The following is a 20,004-nucleotide window of genomic DNA, read 5'->3' on the forward strand; positions in this document are numbered from 1 at the left end:
TCAAGAATTCAAATAAAAGAAGGGGTAAAATGAGGTGAAAAGTCATATGGTAGATGCGAGGTTGTGGACAGTTTCTCCATTGACCGCAAGAGTAGGGCGTGATGTCACAATCAGCTTTGGTCAATGTTTCACAAACTAAGTGACCCTACAAAGCGGCATGTGATGTCAGAATTGCTTTATGACATCATTTCACAAAATAGTGTACTATTTGGCAAATGTCATCATTAAAAGTGACCTATTTTCCAATTAGTATACAGAGCTGCCAAGTCTCCCTGATTCTGCAGGAGTCTCCCTGAAAATGTCAAAATCTGTTCATGTCTGAATAAGAGAACATTAAAATCTCCCTGATTTGGGAATTATTTTTGCTCACTGAAATGCATGTAACACACAGATATCTCCCTGATTGCTGTGCGGAATCTCCCTGCTTTGGATGTGGGAATGTTGGCAGACCCGAGTATACCATGGAGTGTCAAGCAGGCCAACATTCTGAAATGGTCAGGAAAAAAAATACACAATCCTGTGAAACTCTTTGAACCATCGCTAGAGGATGAATTCTTGATCCAAAATATAAAATGTTATTTTCTGTATATGACATGACTCTAACTTATGGCAAATCTGGACCGTGAAGTACATAATTTTATATTAAATGGGCTAGTCAAATACCGGTTAGTGATTGGCTAAACACAGTCACGTGATGGAGGCTCATTCATTATGTTCGCCCATGGGCGAACATTCTTTGTAATGTTCTCCCATGGGAAAACATTTTCACGTAACAAATGACAGAAGGCCTAGGACCACGCGCGCACAGTGAATTTGGCTCTGCGCAAGCTAGCGATCGAGTGTGTTGAGCTGGTGGTGGTTGACGTTGACGTTGATGTATTTGACTATATAACCCATATAATATAGCAGAAGATGACTTTTGTTGTCGGGAACATGAACCAAACGTTCCACCCTCAGGGTTTGAAATGCTATTTCAAAAGGCTATAAGTCCCTCGACTTCGTCTCAGGACTTATAACCTCCCTCAATAGCATTTCAAACCCTTCGGGTGGAACATTCGGTATGTTCCCTGCTACCCCGCCAGTCATCATCTATATAATGTCACATTTACTGTATGTCGGGATCAGAGTTGATACTTTTGTTTGCTGTTAAAGTTGCTAATAGTGCCCTACTTGCAAATCTGTCAAAAATGAAAAACTGCAAAATATATGGCATAAAATATGTGACTGAATTTTGCACCTATACCCATGTATGTGTATGAGTGGGTGGTTTTCTTTTCTTTCTTTCTCTCTTTCTTTCTTTTTTTTTTTGGCTTACCAATCAGTATTAAGGTATTGTATAATACTCTGTTCATAAAACATGATAGAAAACTGAAAGATGAGATAATTGACACATAGAAATATTCAAAGTGACCAATACACCCTAAAATTATGCATCTCAAATGTAAACTAGAAATGTCGCTATGGCGACTGATGCCTCCGCCATAATGCATGATTCTCCCAATAGGCGTATAGTACAATGTCTTCACAATGTGTGATCCATGACATTTTCACATAACTGGCAAAATATTGAAATGACAGGTTTGTCAGAAATGTCTTGAACTGGGTTTGCCATAATTTTCTAAGAGTACAGGTATACATATTTGGGGAATTTCGGGGAAGTTTATGCATTGAGTAATTTCAAAGGTATGAAGAAAGAGTGTGATAACGGTACAAAATAATTTTTTTTTGAGGGGGGGCATTGAAACCTGGCCTTTGACCCTTAACCTTTGACCTTTGACCTTCAGGCTGGAAATTTCCTGGAGAATCTCCATTAGGTAATGCATGTACTAAGTTTTGAAATTAATAATGCAAGCATTGCAGATATACTAGTATATGAGGGAAATAGTAAGATTTTGAGGAGTTGACCTTGACCTTTGACCCCTATTGACCCATGACCCCTAAATTCCCTAGAGAATCCCTACCAGACAGTACATGCGTATGTACCAAGTTCCATGAAAACACATTGAACCATTTGCGAGAAAAGTGATATTGCAACATTTTCACCTAACCTTTGACCTTTTGACCTTTGACCTTATGACATGAAACTCTCTCTGGAGAATCTTTATGCAGTAGTACATGTCCACACCAAGTTTCAAGAAAATACCTTTGGGCATTGCATAGATATGGGGGAAATTGCAACATTTGTAGAATTTGACCTTGACCTTTTGACCTTTGACCTCTTGCCAATGTCACTAAAATCTACTCAACTAATTGTCCCATCATACATCATCCTTGGACCAAGTTTGGTGAAAGCTGCTTCATCCAGTTTTGGGTTATCACGTAAACAGGTAAATTTTAGGATTTGACCTTGATCTTTGACCTTTGACCTCTGTCCGATTTCACTGAAAAACTAATCAAGTAATTGTCCCATCATACATCATCCTCCAACAAAGTTTGGTGAAATTTGTAAACGGATACAATTTCATGATTTGACCTTGACCTTTGACCTTTGAACTTTAGCCGATTTCACCCAAAATCTAATCAACTAATTGCCCCATCATACTTCATACTTGGACCAAGTTTGGTAAAATTCCAGTAAATATTACTCAAGTTATCGCGTAAACGAAAGCGGACGTACGTACGGACGTACGGATGGACGGACAACCCGAAAACATAATGCCTCCGGCACCACTTCGTGGCGGAGGCATAAAAATGTAAAATATTTCTGTGCATGAGCTTGGGTTTTCTCGGTAATTGGTGCATAACAATTTGTGGTAATGATAGCTGCACCATGACATTCAACAAACTGAGGCACGCCAAACACATCACTGAGGAAAACTGAGCTGCCATCAATTTTCAATAAACACTGACATTTGAAAAAGGAGCGAAATCAAGATCAAACAACAGACAATCATACAGTCGATATCACATCACTACATTTCCATCCCAGTAATAAAGCACATATTCACATGTACATATGTATATTCATTTTCCGCAAGTGGAAACATCTTACATTTAATATACTTAATTTTTTTTTTTGCTCGTTTCCTGTTTAAAATATAAAATACAATAACATTCACTAATGGCTCAAAGTCGTGCCAATGTGAAATACAAGTTGATGTAATCCAAGCCTACATAATCATTTGTACATTATGTACATATTGTCATCTATTAGTTCTTCCCCTAATAGGTAGAAAGGTGAAATCGCAGAACTAAGCCGCTAACTAAAATCAATCAGAGCATATAGATAGTATGTATTAAATCTTACTAAACATGGGAGAAATATATCACAATTCTGCTCAAACTGCTGTGATGAAAAGCAAAAAAAAAAAAAAAACCTACCATGTTATTCTCATGCAATCATGTATTTGCAGATTGAATCTTGTATCATTTCTTTGAATGCATGCAAACTCAAGAAATCATCTTGCAGACTATAAATGCTAATTGGTACCAAAACACCAAAAAACACAGTGAAGATCTAAAAGAAGTGTAACACTATAACAAACTCTCCTGGCTCCATTCAAAATGGAAGCTTAATCTCATCAGATCTCACTAAGATCTGGATATCCCATTTTCAAAAGGTACAATGTCAAGTCTACTTACACACAAAATGTCACTTTAGATGGAACAAATCACTTTGTACATACTTTACAGAAGGTTTTCCAAATAAATGAAACATAAAATTTCAACGGAAATATACTCAATCTGTAAAAGCATGCAGTGAATCGCATAGACAAAATAACAAAATAGGTACATCATATTCATATTCGACACAACAGCAAAACAGGAACACTGTATTCATCTCCTATTTTGGACAAGTCAATTCTGTTTTGTTTGTTTTATCTTTTTAACTTCACTTGTCCTTCACACATAACCATTGTTGCCCATCTCACACAACTCAAAATACACTGAAATGTGTGGCGTTACACGTGAGGAAGAAAAAAAGAGACTTCATGCTCAGCACGTAAATATCTAGCTGCTTTCTACCATTTTTTTGAAACCACAGCAATGCGACTGCAGCATGCAGTTGGCTGGGACGCCTCCAGCTCTCTCTTCAAACACTACAACATGAAATAAAGTTCATGGATCTTCATTTCCACTACAATGACATTCATTTGTCTTGACAACTGACTGCAAGGATTAATCTCTAAACCCTCTCTGCACAAAGGAATATCTTCCCATATATTACCATTCATTACACTAAATAATATCACTGGACTTTTCTTAATGAAAGTTGTGTCTGGAAAGGCAAATCTGCAGCTAAATTTGATTATACTCACCGATCAACCCATTACTTTAGACAACTGTTCATTCTTTTGTCCTTTCTGCCATGAAATATCACTAATGACCATTCATTGCTAATATCATGACTGGAACTTATTATTTATTCTTTTTTTTTTTCTTTTTTAGTGTACCCATGAGCACTGACATTTGACCTACCATCTCATTACATCTATACATTAATACTTATTTCTCACCTTCCCGCACTAGTATATCACTGCTGAACATTTCTAGCTGTAACAGTACAGTGACTTTTGACCTAGAGCTTTGACCTGTTCTGACAAAATATATATCTTTTACTTCCACCCTGTCCACCATATCATATAACCACTGGACATTTCTAGACGTAGTTCTGGCTGGAAATCACTCTTCTTTTTTGATTTGCAAAAGTACAATCTCCTTTGATCTTGACATTTCATCACAATTACTTTCAGAAAATAATTGTCTAGTTCTTCTCCTCCAACTGAATACTACTAATACTACTACTACTACTGAAAATGTCAATGTAGCTAAAGTATGGTGACCTTTGACCTCATGTAGCAAGGGCCAGGTATCAAGAAAATCTATCAAACTTTTTTCCTTTGAATAACAATAACATGCACTTAGAAAGAAAGAGAGCTGAAATAAATTTCTCTGTGATGACTTCAAAAAAAAAATAAAATTAAAAAGCAGACAAAGATATGCCATTATCTTTGTTCTAAACTATTTAGACAGTTTGACTGTAAAAGCACAGCACTGATAAATACCATGGCAATCATTTCTCTGCAAATATACTATGAACACTGAGACAATGTACATATCCAACGAATGTTCTGGGAGACAGAAAACACTACAAAGACATACTGGTACAGAGTCTTGACTCTGATAACAATCAGTGCAGCATGTCATACCTCCAGCTCGAAAAAGTGAATTATGCATACACAGGGAGTACAGCTAGAACTGGCAGGAAAAATGACACTTTCTGTGCTATGTAGGCATGTAATTCAATCAATGTATAACAACTCTTGGAGGGGATGTGGGTAGCAATCCCTTGAAATCAAAATACTTCACACTTCACATGTCCTACCTTTTTAAAATCTTATCATTGCTACTGGATCAATACGGCAAGGAAAACAAAAGCAGATATGTAATGAGATACACAACGTACATAAACTCCCAATTTATCCATTCCATTTAACTGGCATGCAAAACAGGAACAGCTATTGAAGATGAATTCAGCTGTTAAAAAAACAAACAGACAAACAAACAAAATCAGGCTGCATGAAACAGTATTCCAAGCCTTTAAAAAGAGAACCATTAACAAGGTCAATGAATGATTCTGTGACAGAAAGCAGCAGCAACAAGTAAATCATAGAGAACATAGTTGCATTGAACAGGAACCCCTCGCTATAGCCGATATCTTGTTATATAAGTTTGCATTTAACCCGCTGAGGACGAGTCCCGAGTATACTCGGGCAGGTGTCTATGGGAAGTGCGTGTTATAACAAAATCAAACCGTCCTCAACGGGTTAAAAAATGACATAAAGACACTAATTTGTACATGTGGGACTAAAGATCATGTTTCAATTAATACTGGTAACCTGACAATATGTGTGAGAGAATTACTCACCAATATGTGTGAAAAATGTTTTTCGCCCATGAAATATGATTCTAAGAATGTGTTTCTTAATGAATGTTCGAATTTGTAAATGTACAGTTTAAATGCAGTCATTATCGAGATGATCATCTCATGATCGTCTGTGAATTGGTATGTAAAGTGATGGTTCTGTCAAGCATGTGTTGTGTGTGGAAGATTCAAACATGTTATACATAATGCTGTGTGACACATTTTGTTTTTATGTACATTATGAGTGTATGTGTGGAGATTGTGAATTCTCTAGCAGAAAGCCAATCACAACATCAGATTGCAAATGTTTCCTCGTAATATACAATATCTTGTCATAGCAGTGTTTGTTATATTGAGTTTCCCCTGTATTGATCTCAGGCCTTCATGTTCCTCTTCACACAAAAATTGCTGCGACACAATCTTTCAACTAGAAATGACCGCCATCTCCCACTTTTGTCCCATAGGTCTGTCGTACATTTCGTGTCGGGGGGCAAAAACATCAAATTAGAGAATTTTAACACAGAACTGCAAATGAGAGAATTTCTAAAATGTACCAGAAATCTGAAGTATATAATTTTAAAGAATTCGCTGACAGAGATATTACATAAGCAAATCCTCTCTTCTTGATACACCAGGGCCCCGTTTACAGTGCAGGGCTGGGCCGAGCCCGGGCCGAGCCGAGGCTGAGCCCGGCCTCAATTTCAGTACTCGGCCTCGTAGTTCTGTCTGTTTACACTGGAGGGTTCAGCCCGGGCTTTTAATTCACACCTTCAATATTTTGTCGTAGTGGCGCTCTGCTTGTAAACAAACGACTATTATTGGGAGCGCGCCGGTCGCAGTTTGGTACGCATTTGGCCCAGTTTGTGTTTACAGTGAGAAAAGGCCGGGCCGAGCCTGGGCCGAGCCATGGCTGAGACTACCTCCAGAGCTTGGTCAAATGCGCTGCCGATTTGGTACCGCATTTGGCCTTATGTGCGTTTACAGTTAAATGAAGGCCGGGCTCCGTGGCGGCCGAGCCCGGCCCTTTCACTCACTGTAAACGGGGTCTTAGCTGAATATCAATTTTACATTCGAAGTCCTGCAGGTACATCCAACTAGCCCTAGACTTATCAGGTTCAAAGCAACATAACGCATTGGGAACAGGACACGCAATCACAGAAAACCACAATTTTGTGGTCGATAAAGTGTTGGCAAAAGTTATTCCACTAATAAAGGCTTGGATAAACTTCCAGAAATATTAATCAGTAAAGGATTTTTAGAAAGATAAGACTTAAAAACAAAATTACATTAAAATTTGTGTATACAAACCGTCTGAAGCTTTGGATAATGGGATCAAACAACAAACAATTTCATCAGCTTGCTCAACTCTGCTGCAGTCATCACATACTGATGTTACATCTCAGAAATATATTTTCATGTTGAAACTGTAAATACAAATAATGTGGATGGATGTTAAACGAACTATTCAATGCAAATGCATGTTGACTCATATCGAAATGATATCAATTCATAAGACCCTGATCATCATGTGGCCAAAAGAATATCTGAATATGTGTCGTACATTTTATATTACTATTCCTACGATTTTTCTTAAGATAACCTGGATATTCCCACAAAAACCTTCAAAACCAATATTCTGCCAGTGACATCATTTGTAAATCATTGCCAAAGTACTAACATAGTTAATAAAAGGCATTGGAATGCACCGTCCCCTAGATCAACATAACTTAATACACGTTTCCCTGCAATATCTTTTGTTAATCTGTACGTTATGCTCGGTCTGGGGAAGGGTGCATTCCAATGTCCTTTGTCTTGTGATAATCAGTGTATATCATATCACCATTACTGTATCTATCAATAACAGGCTACTTCATTCTTTATGAAATGAACTGCAAGAAATTACAATATGAATTCTACATTACAAAGAAATCGCTTTTACTGTAATTATTCTTAATTATATCGTTATCAGCATCGATGTACCAATTATTAAAGTATATACTTTCATGAAAAGGTCTATAATAAAGATGTGTCCTTAACAAGGAACTTCATACTTGCTGGCAAACCAGAAAAAATGTGTAACAGATCAGTTAAGATATTTTTCACACTGGGCAAACATTAGGAAATGATATCAACGATATGAGCATGTTATTACATAAGGGAGTATCTGATGACCTAAAAAGTGCAAATTTGGCGACAATGCATCTTATGTTGCATATACTTTGCAACACTCATCCTTTCCTCTGTTATATGAAATGCCAAAATTTCCCCCTTTTAGTTTTCTGGGGGAAAAAAAGATACTTTGGAGAATCCTCTGAAGACACATCCAGGATGTTCAATCATTACACATGCTTTTTTTTTTTACACAGAAAATCAAATCCATCACACATTATTAAAAAAAAAAAAAAAAAAATAGGTTGTTTGTGCGTATGCTTACAAATGTGGACTTCTCACTGCAATGTTATGGTTATGAAACCAGTAGAATACAATGTCCTGTAATGCACATTATTGCATAACTTTCTGGATTCTTAACCTGTTACAACATTTCTTCAAACTTGTCAAAATTCCATATAAGTGTTTCTTTGATCTTCAAATCAAGGTTGGTGATGAAAGGTATGATTTGATGTGTGTGCTGCACAAAGGTATGATTTGAAATGTTTGCTGCACAATGCCTTATCAAGAGCATGAAAATTATCATAAGAACAAGAAAACCACTTTTTAAACTAGATTCAGTGGAGGTTGTGATTTCTGAAACTAAACATTCTTTGGAAATGCTTGCCAATTTATTTTGTGACTGAAAAGCTCCTGCACAGCAGCCCTAGTTTTGCATCTTTTTCTAACATCTTCAGATAAATTCCTGGATTAACGCATTAACATTCATACCAAAGAGTTATTATGATAAAGTGTACAGGGTGTGTATTTATCCAAAACTGTAAAGGCATACACAAATTCACAAAACTGAAGTAAAACTTGAAAGTTCATTGATTTCACAAATGTTGCATAATTTTCAACATTCGTGGGTATCTTTCATCCCGAAACCAATGATGATAAAGTAGCGATTCCTTGCTATTTCCATAATAAAGTTAAGAGGGAAACTAAACACATCAGCTAATACATTATGTACAGACACAAAATAATCAATCTTGCCACTTGAAGCACATAAAGATATGTTTACAGTACAACACTTGTGATGTATAAAGACATGAACAAGTTGTCCTATGTGAAGATGGCCAATAGACTTGGGAATATGCACTGATTTTAAATACAATGCACATTTGGTAAAATAAAGTGAACATGGGAGTATCAAAAGGAAATTCTATCACTCTCCTCCCCTCCCCCTAAAAATACACAAAAGCATATTTTTCTGACAAATGTCTTGCCAAAATTTAATTGAACTTGTTCTTATTTAGAATGTGGGACTGGGATTTCTTCTTTGGAATCATAATGATATAATTTACTCTACAATACTGTCATCGTAAGAAACATGCTGTCCTTACTAAACACACTTAAATTTTCATCCTTATGAATCACTGTATCATTTATACTCTAATGATGAGAGTCCACTCTCGAGTTGTTGACAACACAGTTGATACCCAATCTCTAACAGGCAACAAGCATGTCTCAGCAACCACTTCATTTGCATGTGAATGCATACACAAAATACATCCTTTCCCCCTGCCCATTTGGGGACGACCCATGTGTGCTACTCGCCACTTTTAAGATCACTTCACAGATCAAACCGCTGCATCCCGGCACTCACAATAAGAGACTGCACTCCAAGGTCGCTCAGCCACATCGTGTTCTCAAGGAATTCATGGTAATCTAGCAGGAGCGCTTTGGCAAATCTGCTGAGAGCACTGGAGAGAAATTGGAGTCCAAGATGACTGGAAGGAAGAGAGAGAAGGGAGAAAGGGACAGACGCCTTGGCCCACAGGGATGGGGGCAAGTATCATACGGTGTGGAGGCTCTTTGCCATGGACCCCGTCTTTGTCATTGTGTCCTTGTGTGCCTGGGAGGGAGAATGCGGACGGTGAACAGAATAAAAGATATGTAATGACAATCAACAGTAATAGAGATCATTCACATTATTTTTTTATCCAGCGGAAGAAAAGAATGAAAGAAGTTGTCATGAAGATTACTATTAAACATTCAGGAACAAAATTCATTCCATTTCACACCTCTCTTATTGCTATTATTATTATTATCATTATCATTCAATGAATGTAAGCTTCAACACAGAGAAAATACATACCGTATTCACCAGCGTATAGGCCGCAGTATTTTTCAGAAAAATAAAAATGAAAAGTCGGGGTGCGGCCTTTCTGGCGGCAAAACCAAAATTGGTCTCTGCAACCCGGCAAATCGGGAGTAAAAACTAACACATTTATACATGTATGGGACTACACAATAGGCAACCAAGGAGGCAACCATCCCCCGATGATATGAATACCGGTATACAAATCTTACAAGCAAAGCTGCATTCCGTGTTTGTTTCACAACTTGACTTTCCTCATCAGTATGTCCTCTTTGTCTTTTCTATGAAATTTTAATGAAGCAAAAATAAAACTTAAGCTCAAAGCATAGCGCTATGCTAACCAATAAGTGTTTGTCAGAACCTGTCTATTACATGAGTGATGATGATTACCTGTCTATTACAATGTACCTGTCTATGACAATGTACCGTAGTACCTGTCTATTACATGATTACCTGTCTATTACATGAATACCTGTCTATTACAATGTACCTGTCTATGACTATACACAGACAACCACCTGTCTATTACAATGTGACTGGACTAGCGACTCCCACAATCGAAGATCGTTGTACTATCTGTGGCGTATGTTCTCTAGATTACCTGTCCCTTTCTCTCATTTTCTCTCTTTTGCTTTCGTATCATTATACCTTATTTTCAGAGTACAATCGTACTTCTGAGCGTGTTTTGTTCATTTTTGTTAAGTTATTACCTCATTGGCAAAAATTTGAGTTTTTGTTCGAGTGCTTGTTCGAGTTTTTCGATTGAACGATGTATCTACGTGTGTACGTGTGTGCGAGAACATCGTATTTTGTATGGTACCCACTCGTTTATTTCCGTGTAAGTATTTTTTTTTACCGTAAAGTGTCTTCATCGTTCGTCTTCAAGCATCAGGTTTTCACCCTACTTTTTAGGTTTTTTTTTTTTTTTTTTTTTTTTTTGCGTTGCTCAAATCGGGGGTGCGGCTTATACGGCGCTGCGGCCTTTGCGCCGGCGAATACGGTATTCAGATAAACCAGTAGTTTTGTTGCAATGTGCACTTGGCATTACATGGCATGTGGTGAATCAGCAATAAAAAATTTTTACAAATCTAGTCATTAGGCAGGGCTCGACACTAACGGTGGCCCGGTGGCCCAGGGCCACCAAAAATGAAAGTCAGGCCACCAAATTTCAAAAAAGGGCAAATTTGGTGGCCCGCCTCGGGCCACCAAAATTTTTGGAAAAGTATGTCAATAAATTTGTAACCTTTTGCGCCGGAAATGTATACATGCATGCAGTGAGTGTGTGCAAACGTAGTAACTTTGTCTTTTGTGTTTTGAGAAATAGAAATATGCTCTTCTAGCTTCTTAATTATTTGCATGTAATCTGATGTCATTTATTTATGTTTAGATGTTGCAACCCATGTGCCTGTCAATGAATATCTATACTTAGTCTTCACCATTCAGCAGTTAAATTTGTTTAAAGGATGGATGAAAAGGACTGAATGAGTGCCTGAGAGTGAGTGTTGCGAGTTTGTTGAGATTTATTTATGAGTAGATATGTCCAGCTTCCAGTTCTTACTATGATAGAACTTAAATATTTGACTCAAAAAAAAAAAAAAAAAGGACTTTTAATGTTTTGGTTTTTTTTCGGGCCACCAAATTTTTCTCTCGGGCCACCAAAAATCTAAAATTGATGATTTTGGTGGCCCCATCGGGCCACCAAAAAAAAAGTTAGTGTGCAGCCCTGCATTAGGGATGTCTAACCTTCCTTACCTCTGGGTGGCACAGACAACAGCTGAATTTAGGTGACACAAGATATGCGGAATGCATGTAGGAAATCCTGTCTCTGTCCTTGTAAATATTGACAGCTCTTTTCATTTAAGCATCTTGTTTCACAACGAGAGTAGAACAAGGTGCTCTTAAACAAAAACCAAAAAATCCTGTTTTCAATGAACTGCTCTCTCTTCAATCTTTGGAGATAGTGCAGATATTTCCCACTGCTATTATTACATGGCAGAGAGGACTTACCCTTTACTCGTAATAGGTAAGATGCTGTTCAAAGCAGCACTTCAAGCATTTCCAGTCTCCATGGAAACAGGGCAGGGGATCAAGAACAGCCTAAAAATATTATTTACTTTTTAGCTTTACCATTGTGTACACCCTAAACTTACCTCAAAGACCACAGGGTACTTGGGCGGTAGACCTAATCGTTCTTTGAACTTGCGACTGGCAAAGAAAATTGGAATATAACACAGGAAGCCATGTGTAAATCATGTGTTACAATGTCTTGAGGAAGTTTTCAAAAATAGGCAATTATCATATCCACAAAAAAAAAAAAAAACAGGCAGCTCCCTAGAAGTCCCATTATAACACTATACATGGACACAGCAGTTTTCTTTCATTATATCGAAATTTTGGTATAACCAAAGGGAATTTTGTCCCATAGACTTTAATGGTGATGATTTTTGGACCTGAATTTTTGCTTCGCTCTAAGGAATTTTCTTTATAACCATGTTCCTTGTAACAGAAGCGTCCTGTAGATCCTTCCCACTAAATGCTGATTAGTGGTCATTCTTCTCTTCTTTCCAGGGCTTGTTCTCAGTACAACAATCTATTTTGCAAAATCTAATGGAGGAGTCATTATTGCTGTCTTCTCAAAATGACATGGTCACACTACATTCCCTTTCCTCTACAAGATAAACATGGTAATCCAGCTGCAATTTGACAAAAGTACCCAGAAAAGGTTTGCTTTTCATGCACAACATGGAAATACTAACAACAGTTTCACTTTATTCCCAGAGGTACTGATACCAGCACAGTGAGAAACTGTGATCTCAGATTTTTGAAACACTACAAAGAAAGATGGATATTGACCATTTAGTGCATCAATTTTCCTTGAAATATGATTATGAAGCAGCAGCCAGAAAGAGAGTGAAAAATATTGGGATCCTGTTTTCTCCCTGCAAACCTCAAAGAAACAGAAGCACTGAGCCATTTTATTTAAGGCATCATGGTTTCCATTGCGTTGACATTTATCTAGACAATACAAAGAATATCCTAGGGACACCAGCTGTTCTTATCATAAGTATTCATCAATAGAGCCAACTAGGGTAGTTCACACAGTGGATAGTCAGCCAAAAGTGACCAGTGTTTCTCTGAACATAACCCATGTTACAGAGGAAGCTTTCACGAGGAAATCTTCCTGACTACTGTTGCATTGCATTGAATTACTCACCCTATATTTAATATCGAGTCCTCTTTCCTCCTGTCGCCTGTCCACATTGCAATCTTGTTCCCCTTATTCCTGATGTTGACCACAGCACCATTGACCAAGTCGGAGTCATCATCAAAACTCTCTCCAACCATCAGAAGCATCTACAGAAGGTAATGTCATGTGACACTGTCAAGTTGACATCTGATTCATATGACATAACAGGAATCAACAACAAGTCTTTTGACGAGTACTTCCGACAGCAAAGGAACAAAAGCATTGCCACCTAGTGGTATTGTAAAAGTGGAAATTTTCGCGCATTTCACGCAATCAGAAGCAGGCATGAAAAGTAAAAGCATGTGAGTATATTTGCATGCCATATGTTCCAGTAGTTAATGTCCTGATTCCGTGGAATAAAAAAAAAAACATGCAAATTTCATCTTACCCAGCCGAGTAAGAAAAATTACTGCCGCGAAAAATCCACTTTTACAGTACTTGGCAACAAAGACTCACTGGAGCTCTGAACACAATGATAAGTCCTAAGTGCATTATGCCCACAGTCAACCTACACATTGATTTCTACATTTATAGGAACATTGCCATGCTGATAAACACAAGAATGATGCAAGTAAGCCTAGTTATTTCTGGTTCTGAACTTGGAATATTTTTAGCAACATATTCTACATTCTTGTGTTTTGCAGTTAAGAACCAAAATGATTTAACGACCGTATGAAGTCTGCAGTTAACCTAAACGACTGATCCATCATTCCCTTGAAGAGTTCTACCATCTACTCTATAGCTATACACAAGGAAATGCTATTCCTACCTGTACACCTCAATGCTCTGACTGCATTTCGGGGGGAGGGGGGGGGGGGGGGGTTGCTCTTTTCATTACACTTTTAAATATCCAGCAAAACACTGCTCAGCTTAATACACATTTGTGTTACATTCTGCTTTTTGCACATTGTTGCAAAATCAGTGATGCCATAATTGAGGGGGTCCTAAAGCAAATTAGAATGAAACAAACTGCACACTCACCGTTTCTAGCCAACATCTGTCAATGTCTTGAGGTTTTGAACGCTTATCAAATCCAATCAGCCACCTGCCACCATCTATATTCTTGTCATCTTCCCACATTGGCTTCACACCATCCTGCGCAGGGAAACAAGCGAAGAAATGTCGGTTCAGCACCATCTCACAAAAGAAATGGCAGCAAGCATATGTGTCAAACCTGACCTTCAGACAAGCAATAGAAACATGTTTGTATAAATTTGCCCCTGTATTCGTCCTCACTGAAATGTCATGCGTTTTTCTTGCCGCATAAGATCAAACATTCTTTTATTTGTAGATCGCCGAGGCTCATCAACAGATCACTGAATACATATCAGAAGCCATTAAAGGACAAGTCCACCTTCATATAAGGCTTGAGAGAATGCAGCAATATTAGTAGAACACATCAGTGAAAGTTTGAGGAAAATTGGACAGTCCGTTCAAAAGTTACGAATATTTTAAGTATCTGCGCAGTCACAGCTGGAAGAGAAGACTACTACAGTGTATGATGTCACATGCGTACAACTATATAAGGAAAAGAAAAAGAGAATTTCACAAAACTTTACTTTTTGAATAAAGTGCACAGTTCTTCGACTTGCTACTGACGTATGTTAAGGGTAAAATTATTCCCCCTGCCTTCTGAAAGAGAGAAGTCGAGTGTTCTTTTGTTATGCGAGAAAAATGGAAATATGTTGAATTTTCTTTATTCTTTCTTTATATCGTTGTACTCATGTGACATCACAAGCTATAGTAGTCTTTTCATCCAGCCGTGACTGAGCAGAAACTTCAAAAATTCATAACTTTTTAACGGATTGTCCGATTTTGCTCAAACTCTCACTGATGTGTTCTACTGATATTGCTGCATTCACTCAACCCACATGTCTATGAAGGTGAACTTGTCCTTTAAAATCATCACATAATTGAGGCTCAAACTGTCCAGTGTTCTCCACAGTCTACTCAAAATGGAAGACTCCTCACTTCTTTTGTGTTCAGGTACTCTGGTGCTCAGAATGGACAGTGTTGGGGTTTTTTTTTTGTTTTGTTTTTTTTGTCTAAACAGTAAGAGGACGATCACAACAAAATGGACATTACCTTGAATAATGAGTAATCACACCCTGATGCCAGTCTGCTTGCTACTTGTATGTGATTATATAATCTGTTGGTTGATGAGAGAGAGAAAGGGGTGCAAAAAAAGACATAAGTGGAAGAGGTATTACAGAAATTGCTTCAAATGAGACAGCCCAGATGGAATGCATTTTTTTCAATGTTTAATTTGCTATCATTATCTTTGTGATTTAAACCTAACAGTTGCTTCCATTTTTATGAGCTTCAGACAGTCAAAAAGCAAACCAGCTGCATACCACGACTTATTATTGCAGGGGGACAAAAAGATGATGCATAGTACTAGTAAAAGCCGATCTAGAAAAGAAGGAGATCAAAATCAGTTTCTGACATTTGATGCACAACTTGAACACAGACCAAATTGCAAAACCCTTGTTCTTTGGAGCACAGAAGGGTGTAAATGTCATGACCTTTGTAACTTCATCACTGTACTGTAGCGGAATGTAGACTTGCTTAAATAGGCTCAATAAAGGTCAAACTAGTAAATGCAAATTGTGTAAGTCACATAACGTGTAGAAAGAAACTTCACAAATGAATGCAAGGAGATTGACTCACGCCCAGAAGTCTTCTACTGTGTCGAAGGCAGTGATTATTCTGAGGTTATCTGTCCATGCCTTTGATTTGTCATTCTTGAAGAACCACATGGACCACCTGTTCTGCAGTGGATGTTTGATGAGACTCTCTGGACTCAGCAGGCTCACGGCAGACTCATCTCCAGCGGCTTGCTTTGTATCGGTGGTAGTGTCCTACAGATGCATACAGAAGAAATTCACAAATAAAGAGAATAAAATCTGTGAATTTTCACATCTTTATATACACTGGAGTCAATCTCATTTTACCCCATTCTTTTCGTCAATTACTTTTAATACACAGTCACCTTTGGCAAATAACCAATGTCACTGAAACAATACACTGTTTGAAATGATTTTTAGTATACATACACTTCTCATACCTGCACACTGGTAGTGGAGCACCTTATATGCACTTCTTTTTATTGTGTATTGCCGTGAGTGGTGCAAGTGGTGAAATTCCTCACCAAAACTAAACCACTCCTGATACACAGTGCAGGGGCTGGATCATTTTTCCCCTTCCACATATTCATTGCTTCCTTTGCAGCTTCCAAGGCATAATCACCGATCATTCCACCCAAATCACAAATAAATCTTTTTTTTTTCTTCCCTTACACATGAAAGAATGAGTTATGTACAGACATACTTCTAGTACAAGCACATCAGTAGTATAGCATCGTCACCTGTGCCTTTCTGAACCAATTCTACAGGCAGTGGCACATGCATTGACAATTTTTTCACCGAAAGATAAATCACACCTAGTACCCTGTGTGAAAGCCGAGTCATTATTTCCTTCTGTTAATCCACCCTTTCCTTCCTGGTTTCAAATCCATCAGCCATGATAAACCACCTCATGCCATTAATCATAATATATTTCATCAACTATTTTCAGTTTTCCGAACATGTTGTATGAGTAAAAGTTACACACATAGAAATATTTCTGGTACCAGTATATCAGTAGTATGGCACTGTATCCTATGCTTACTGCTGGAGAGGTATCGTCGGCATTGGCGCAAGAGAGGAAATTCCTGGTCAAAATGAAATGACCCCTGGCACATGGCACCGAGGCCAAGTCAACATTTTCTTCAAGAAATTAATCCCTCACCTGTAGTTTCTTAGCTATTTGCGATGATCAAACCATCAAAACCAGCCCATTACTTTTTTTTTCATGATTTGTTAGTTGCATAATTTCATGTGTCAGAAAATGAGCTACCAGTAAAGAAACATTGAAACACTTTCTGCTTCTATTACAATAGTAAAATAGCATTGCATCAAATGCCTAACTTCCTCTAAATCTTACTCTCATACAATTCTTTGTGGCAAAGGCAATACAATTTTTAACAGAGAAACTAACTAATATTTGGCACCAAACACAGAGGTCATGTGTTTTATTTTGTTTTGTTGGTTTTTTTTCCCCTCAGTCATCCATCAACTGTGGTGTTTGAACCCTTATCCATGATAAATCAACCATAACCACAATGTTTTCTGCAGTTGGGTACCAAGGTAGTTATTTTTCTCATCATGCATGACAAATGACAGCTATGCATTACAGATAAACCAAGGCTGCACACTAACCCATTTTCTTCTACTGGTCCCACCCATCTTTTTGACCAGTAGGTACCCAGCCTTTCCATTTTAACTGGTCCATTCCTGAAAAAGTTACAGGTCCGACAGTGATTTCTCCTAGTCCTGGACCATCGGACCAGTGCCAGTGTGATTAAACACTTTGTACCGGTAAACCAGTATTTAATATGGAACCAGACTCTGTTTTCCTTCTTATCAGGTACTTCCAGCTGTGAGCAGAGCAATGAAATTCCTGTCCAACATTACACTTGCATGACCCATAGCTTAGAAGACAGGTCATTTTCTGCTACAAATTCATTCACCACCTGAAGATTCTTAGCCTTTGCCCTTTATCTGACATCAATCTACCCAAACTCCACATTAAACTCTCATACACAAGAAGAAGAAAGATCCATGAAAACTACAAACTTAACATTCATTTTCAAGTTTTGTATTTGATTTTTCAAACAGGTGTCAAATTAAAGTTACCAGCACAAACAGAAACACTTCTCAATTTTGGAACCTGTGCATGGGTTATATAGAACTGTACATCATGCCAATCTCAGGCCATTGGCATTGGTGAGAGACTGCTACAGTGTTTTCAAACCATCTGATTATATAGGTGGGAGACTGCATCACAATTCTCATGCTGTGGGCATGATACTTTGTAGGTAAGCACCTACTGATGAAGGTATCCAAGTGTGCTATTGGTACTTGCTTGACAATTTTCTTCATCAAATAACTGAACAATTACAGAGAAATTTCTGGTAAACATCATTTCTGGTAAACACATAGTCTACTTAAGCAAACTGTCCATGATTCAACCAAAGCACCATCCAAAATTCTACCAGCAGGTACATGTAGAAACCGAAATCCTATATGCATTTTTGCCTGAGGTTGACTATTGTCACGGGAAGTCTAACCTTTGAACTTGTCCTTGGTTCAAGTTTTTTACTTTAGCTGTATTCCTCCAGGGAATAATTTTCTTGGCATCGCATCGCCATTTGCTACGCATTTTTTTTTTTTTTAAATATGATTGCTATACAAAATTTCTCGTGCGTAGCAGGTTTTTTTACATAGGACTGGTAGAGAACTTTGTTTAAAGTATTTTCCCACAATTGATCAAAACTCCTCCTAGATCAAATCTGAGAAGCAAAATCATTCCAGGGCTGTTCTTCTATAAAATACAGTACAACCCTACAGAGCTTAACCCCTTGATGGACATCAAAATGCTCCAGGGCCATCCCAGCCAGGTTGTATCTGAGTTAAGAAGGGTGGGAGATTCATTGAATCTACAATAAACCCAATCTTGAGTTCAATTCATGAACTCGGTTTATAAGAGTAACTAGTTAGAATAGATATTGTCAAAACACCCCCAAAACTGGCCCAGTATTGCCTAGTCACTGCACAGACACTGCCACACTGCACAACGCACACAATCACATTCACAAGACACACAACACAGGCTCTTAACTAGGTTGGCCTACTTGTACTTGCTCTTGCTGACAGGATATTACTTGGTCAACATGGTAGTAACTTTTAAACCAAGCTTTGCTGCTCAGTTTATTTTAGTACTAGGTTCTAGAGTAAATATGATCTTTGAAAACTGATATCAAATTACGAGTTTACGCAGCTGTAGTTTGCAACAGTTTTGAGCATGCACCATGTATTTTGTACCACCGTATGGCCGTGGACCGCGCCGCCCGACCGACCTGACTCTCGTATCCCATCCGCAGAAACAACGTGTGTGCAAATCTGTCGGCACGCTTCATTCACTGTCATACACAGTCACACAGATTATGCACACGTTTTTCGCACCGGTACAGCAGTCTGCAGAGGAAATTGTTATAAAATGTCAAAAAACACCACAGTTTAAAGCAAAAACTTGTGTCAAAGAAACGATAACACTGAGTAGTGCATTAATACCATCAATACAACTTTGCATGATAAGAAACGCACGAATCCGCAAAATTATTACCTCTTCATGCTTTGCTACTTCGGCGGAAGCCATTTTTCGAGAAGTTCCCAGCAGCTCTTTAGCGCAATGTGTCACGTGGTACGCAATCAGGTGGATCGATCTATTCGGGTGCTTGATGATGAAAATTATCACTTTTGGGTTTCATAACCCTGCGCTATTAATTTCTTGAGGCAGCTTTAGGTTCACCGATTTTGACAAGTTTGTAAATATTATCTTTAATATATGAACTGCACAGCTCATGTAAGATATTTTTAATAGACATTATTTATACCATTTGCAGATGAGACAGAAACCCAGCTTTAGCTCTAAAGTGTGAGTTAGGGATAAACAATAGATGTGATGAAAATACCACAAAAAATGTAAACAATATTTATAAAAATAAAATTTTTTCAAGAATAAACCGTCTACAGTTAT

At 37.9% G+C, this 20,004-nt stretch overlaps 1 protein-coding gene across 1 annotated transcript; it reads right to left on the reverse strand.

Annotated features, from left to right (window-relative positions):
• Positions 1 to 5,811: 5,811 nt before the first annotated feature.
• Positions 5,812 to 19,633, reverse strand: LOC139742230 (eukaryotic translation initiation factor 4E-1A-like). The gene is made up of 7 exons (XM_071652806.1): positions 19,591 to 19,633; positions 16,036 to 16,226; positions 15,451 to 15,514; positions 14,347 to 14,460; positions 13,333 to 13,472; positions 12,269 to 12,323; positions 5,812 to 9,872 (listed from the first exon to the last, which is right to left on the reverse strand). Exons 1-7 carry the CDS (start codon positions 19,621 to 19,623, stop codon positions 9,813 to 9,815), a joined length of 657 nt encoding a protein of 218 aa, XP_071508907.1. The 5' UTR covers positions 19,624 to 19,633; the 3' UTR covers positions 5,812 to 9,812.
• Positions 19,634 to 20,004: the final 371 nt, after the last annotated feature.

The sequence above is a fragment of the Diadema antillarum genome, unplaced genomic scaffold (assembly GCF_040938485.1).
Source record: "Diadema antillarum isolate AM-2024a unplaced genomic scaffold, OU_Dant_1.0 seq00000989_RagTag, whole genome shotgun sequence".
Classification (NCBI taxonomy): domain Eukaryota; kingdom Metazoa; phylum Echinodermata; class Echinoidea; order Diadematoida; family Diadematidae; genus Diadema; species Diadema antillarum.

Excerpts from the sequence above, each read along its gene's own strand:
- LOC139742230 (XM_071652806.1), bottom strand. The coding sequence starts at position 19,623 with ATGGCTTCCGCCGAAGTAGCAAAGCATGAAGAG. Across the intron at positions 15,515-16,035 it reads ACAGTAGAAGACTTCTGGGC|ATTATATAATCACATACAAG; the intron begins GTGAGTCAATCT and ends ATCAACCAACAG. Across the intron at positions 13,473-14,346 it reads ACAGATGTTGGCTAGAAACG|ATGCTTCTGATGGTTGGAGA; the intron begins GTGAGTGTGCAG and ends TACCTTCTGTAG.